Here is a 5240-nt window from a genome sequence, read left to right on the forward strand (position 1 = left end):
CAACTCGTTTACCCTCCCAACTACGTGTCCCAAACATTCTAAACTTCCATACCCCACGTTGCATTTGGTAGGTTGTACAGTTAACTTAGCTTTACGTAATCGATCTAGAACCCTGGCAACATCGCGCAGATGCTCTTCCCATGTATCGCTGTATATAAAGATATCGTCAATATAGGTTTCCACATGCTTCAGCCCTTGCATCACTTTCCGCATTAGACTTACACAGCTAGCCCCAGCGTTTACCAAGCCGAATGGTATAACTCGAAACTGGTATAATCCACTCTCGGTGGCGAACGCAGTCATTTCTTTCGTTTCGACCGACAGCGGTATCTGTCAATATTCCATTGTCAGATCCAGCTTCGTAATATATTTGTGCCCTGCCATACGTACGAAGATGCTCTCTACGTCCGGTATGGGTTCGGCGTCAACTACCGTTCGCGTATTCAGTTGGCGAAAATCAATGCAGAACCTGTTCGTGCCATCTTTCTTTTTAACTAGGACGACAGGCGATGCATACGGTGAGCCTGACTTCTCTACGACTCCTAACTTAAGCATTTCTTCAACTTCCTTTCCGATGATATCTCTGGATGCATGAGGCATAGGGTAACCCTTGACCCGAAATGGTTCATGTAACGTAAGTTTAACTCTATGCTCTAGAACATCTGTCTGACCGGGTTTGTCCGAAAATACGTCTGGGTATTTGTCAACAAGATCCTGAGCCTCCTTTCTTTGATATTCCGTCAAATCGGGACTCATTGACTCCAGTCTTACCCATCTCGTAAATCAGTATTCCATTCAAATTAAGTCCTGGAACGGACTCTTGTTCCTCATCATCCTCGATGATGGCTACACCGACTACGTTTAAAATTCCCTGTTCTGTATTTGCATTCGCTCGATCGTAATACAGTTTTAATAAGTTAGCATGGAACATGCGTAACTTTCCAGCTACATCAATAGTATAATCCATACCTCCCTTTTCATCTACGACGGTATATGGACCTTTCCACTGTAACATTAACTTGTTTCTATCAGTCGGAAGTAAAACCAAAACTCTGTCCCCATTTTTGAATTTTCTATCGCGCGCTTTTGAATTATAATAGCGAGCCGCGCGACTGCTAGCTTGCCTTAACGTTTCATGGGCTATTGCACAAGTTTCTCTCAACTTGTCCTTCAAATCACACATATACTGGTATGTGGTTCGAATCTCGTCATCTGCCTCGTCATCCGACCATAATTGTCTTAGAATTTTCATCGGCCCTCGCACCGTTCTGCCATATAAGAGTTCAAAAGGCGAAAACCCTAGACTCTCTTGAGGAACCTCTCGGTATGCAAAACAATACTGCATGGAGATATCTGTCCCAATCGTTCGGACGTTCTGCACACATCCGTCGCAACATTTGTTTGAGTGTTCCATTGAACTTCTCAACTAGCCCGTTGCACATTGGGTGGTACGGAGTGGTCCATAATTGCTTGATCGATAGAAGTCTGCTAACTTCTGCCATGAGTTCTGATGTGAACTGTGACCCACAGTCTGTCAGAATCTCTTCCGGTATCCCCAGCCTACTAAAAACATTTCCACTAAGGCTTCGGCCACTCGCTCAGTTTCGATGGATGGTAGAGCGACGGCTTCCGGGTACCTGGTTGCATAATCGACCATGGTCAAGATGTACCTATTCATACGATCTGTAAGAGGTGATAACGGATCAACAATATCTATCGCCACGCGCTTGAATGGAGTTTCAATCAAAGGCATTTTACCGATGAGTACGCGCTTAACTCTCCCTTTATATTGCGTTTTTTGACAAATGTCACATGATCTGCAATACCTAGTTACATCACCGTGAGCCCCTGGCCAGTAAAATTCCATAAATACTCGGTCTTTGGTTTTTGTAGACCCCAGATGACCCCCCATCGTCGACTCGTGTGCTAACTTTAACACATGCGGTCTATAGTTCTGTGGCACCACTACCTGTGTAAATCGTCTGCCTTCACGAGTAGTATGCTCCCTATGTAAAATATTGTTGTTATATTTAAATCTATGGCAACCGCCACCTTTATATTTCATGACTTCCCCCGACGCGGATTTATTTCTGATTACCGACAACGACTCGTCTCTAGTTTGCTCCTTAATTAATGCACCTTTTTATCATTGGTATAGCATCGGGTACTTTTAGTTTTGGCAAAGGTTTCTTACTCTCAGCAGCTTGCCACCTAGTTTCAATAGCCATGGAAGTTGGAACATCGGCTATTGTTATCCCTGGTGCCATGTGATTCAATACCCCTTCTATGTTACTTACAATTAAATCATACAACGGTCGCTTTACGCAACACGCTGTCACTGCGCCTGTCCAATAGGGTGTTTCGATATGGACGCATGCAGTCGGCAACTGTACTGCAGTATTATCCATCATTCTGACAGACGCTGTTTTTCCAAGGTATTGATCTGGCCTTACCAGACTCTGCTTAACAACAACAGTATTACATCCAGTGTCTCTAAGTACTGAAGCCCTAACCCCATTCACTAACCCCTCGCTCTGTATTGCTACGTTTGACACATTTTGATTGGAGCTACTCCTATTGCTCTCTACACGAGCTGATGAACCTACCATATACGAGACCCCTACCGTTTTTGGTAAATCCCTCTTACGCTTCGGACACGCACTAGACATATGGACCCATTCTCTGCAACTAAAACATTGTTTTCTCTGTCTATCCTGACTTCTAGGTCCCATCTGATCTGACCTAACTAATTCCCCCTTTCGGTTTTGTGAAAAACTCTTCTCGAAACTACTCTTATCTGAATTCACTTGCTTACTTTCCTTAGGACTCCTCGTGTCCCGGGCTACCACATTCAGAACCCCTCCGTGTGCGTCAGCGAATATATCTGCTTGTTTAGCCATTTCACTAGACCTATTAATAGTTTTCTCTTTTAAGTATTGGAATAGTTCCTTACTACATACCGCTAGCAATTGATCTCTGATGAGAAAATCACATACTGCATCGTAAGTCTTTGCGACTCCTCCGCAAGCTAACCAACGGAATAGGTAATTAGATATCCTATATACAAACTGGTCAAAGCTTTCTCCCTTTTCTGGTTTACTAAATCGGAATTTTTCCCTAAAACCCTTTTCAGTAAGTTCAAACCTTTTCAGCAATGCATCCTTTAACAAATCGTAATTAGTTGCCTCTGCGCTCGGTATCCTAGAGTACACTTCAAAAGCTCTACCTTTCAGCAAAGTGCTAAGGTGTAATGCCCATTCTTCTTTTTTGAGTTTTTGCGCAGTAGCATATCTTTCGAATCTTAACAGGTAACTATCCAAGTCATCTTTATTTTCTTCGAATGCTGGAAGTTGTGGTTTTTTGAATTTACCCAGTTGCGATACCCTATCGTTCTCTAGTCGAGACCGTTCTAATTCTAGCTTTTCCCTTTCAATACGCGTGCCCAGCTCTAATTTCTCGCGCACTGCTTCATGTTCACGTTGAAACCTTTCTTTTTCGGCCTCTCGTTCTTCCTGGATTCTTTCCTTTTCAATGCGCGCGCTTAGTTCTAGTTTCTCGCGCTCTGTTTCCTGTTCACGTTGAAACCTTTCTTTTTCGGCCTCTCGTTCTTCGGCGCGTCGCTCTTGTTCTCTATTTTGTTCATCCTTAATAAACTGTCGTAAGGTTTCCCCTTCATATCCCAATTGCTTACCATGCTCTGCCAATTGGCTAGTGGACGACATGACTTTAAATACTAGTACGTTCTAAAACGAGCGTCAATAAATTAAATGCTTCTCTGATAAAAGATAAAGTTCAGTTTCGTTTACAATGAAATATACAATATTATTTCTCAAACCACTCCTGTCTCAAAGGCTTTCCCCGACACTGTTGGATGTGCAGACTCAAATTAACAATCCAAAAGTTTTCTCGGATAGAAAGTACAATCCCACCGCTGCCACCAAAATTGTAACGTAGTCGAGCTGACCCTTTGAGACCGGGCAAGGTTTTAAAGAAACAATAAACACGTTCGTGGATGACAAATGACAATATATTAAACACTGGTACTAATGATTTGAAAATAACACAGAAAAGCATATAAAATGAATATAAAACACATATGAAATATACTTTGACTACTATGTCACATTCATGTAGTCAAAAAGCTCTAGCAACTCCATATAAACTTCATGTATACAAATATCTCTAGCAAACTTTCATATCAACAAATGCTTGTTGCAAACCTATATAATCAACTACTGGTTGCAAACATTTATGTAGTCAGACACTACTGTCACAATTCACATGTAGTCAAACCACTACTTGTTATTATGCTTTTACTTGTAGTCAGTACACTACTTGTTATTGTGCTTTACTTGTAGTCAATACACTACTTGTTATTGTGCTTTACTTGTAGTCAAAACACTACTTGATTGGAAAATACAGGTTGACACGGCCTTCTCTCTGGCACGGTCACTTTCCCCTCCGCACTTGTACCCGTACGTTGGCACTGAATTGGTGGGTTATACTAGTAATGGTACACAAGACGTCATGGTATCTTCGATGGCAAACGGACAAATATACCAAATTTCTGAACCAAGCTTTCCAAAAAGAATTAAATAAACGTGACATTCATATTTTCACCACCGAGAATCCAGAAACCAAAGCAAGCATCGTGGAACGTTTTCAATGCACTTTGAAAGAACTCATGTGGAAATATTTTTACGCATTACCACACTCTCAAGTACATCAATATCTTACCGCACCTGGTGCAAGCGTACAACTAATCTTAGAGACGAAACATTGGACGTGGCCCCCCCCCTCCAAGAAGTGACTCCCGACAACGAAGTGCTCGTTTCTGATCGCCTGTTTGGTACATCCCCGACGGTGGCTGTCCCCAAGAAAGGTGAAGTGCTGGCTGTAGGAGATGGTGCGCATTGGCAAAACCAAACGCACTTTCTACAAAGGTTACTTGCCCAATTGGACCACCGAATTGTTTCGTGTCAATGGACGAGTGCATGGCCGTCATCCTGCCGTCTATACATTGGAAGACATGAACGGGGAAGTGTTAAAAGGAACGTTTTACTTACCCGAGTTATACCGCGTGACCAAAAATGAAGACGACGTGTACGACATCGAAAGCATTCTTGAACGCAGAACCCGTAAAAAGTGGAAAAACGACGTGTCAAAGATGTCAAAGTGCGTTGGAAAGGATATCCTCCCAATTTTTATTCTTGGATCCACGCTCCGGAAGTCATCGATTA

The 5240-nt window shown here is 42.5% G+C and overlaps 1 protein-coding gene across 1 annotated transcript; it reads right to left on the reverse strand.

Moving 5' to 3' along the window:
* Nucleotides 1–2126: 2126 nt before the first annotated feature.
* On the reverse strand, nt 2127–4687 carry LOC149804309 (uncharacterized). Its single transcript, XM_089951241.1, has one exon. It carries the CDS (start codon nt 3720–3722, stop codon nt 2127–2129), a length of 1596 nt encoding a protein of 531 aa, XP_089807367.1. The 5' UTR covers nt 3723–4687.
* Nucleotides 4688–5240: the final 553 nt, after the last annotated feature.

Source organism: Sinohyriopsis cumingii, chromosome 2 (genome assembly GCF_028554795.1).
Source record: "Sinohyriopsis cumingii isolate HCF-2022 chromosome 2, ASM2855479v2, whole genome shotgun sequence".
NCBI lineage: Eukaryota > Metazoa > Mollusca > Bivalvia > Unionida > Unionidae > Sinohyriopsis > Sinohyriopsis cumingii.

What these genes read in the sequence shown, in the direction of transcription:
- LOC149804309 (XM_089951241.1), bottom strand. Translation starts at nt 3,722, where the DNA reads ATGTCGTCCACTAGCCAATTGGCAGAGCATGGTAAGCAATTGGGATAT.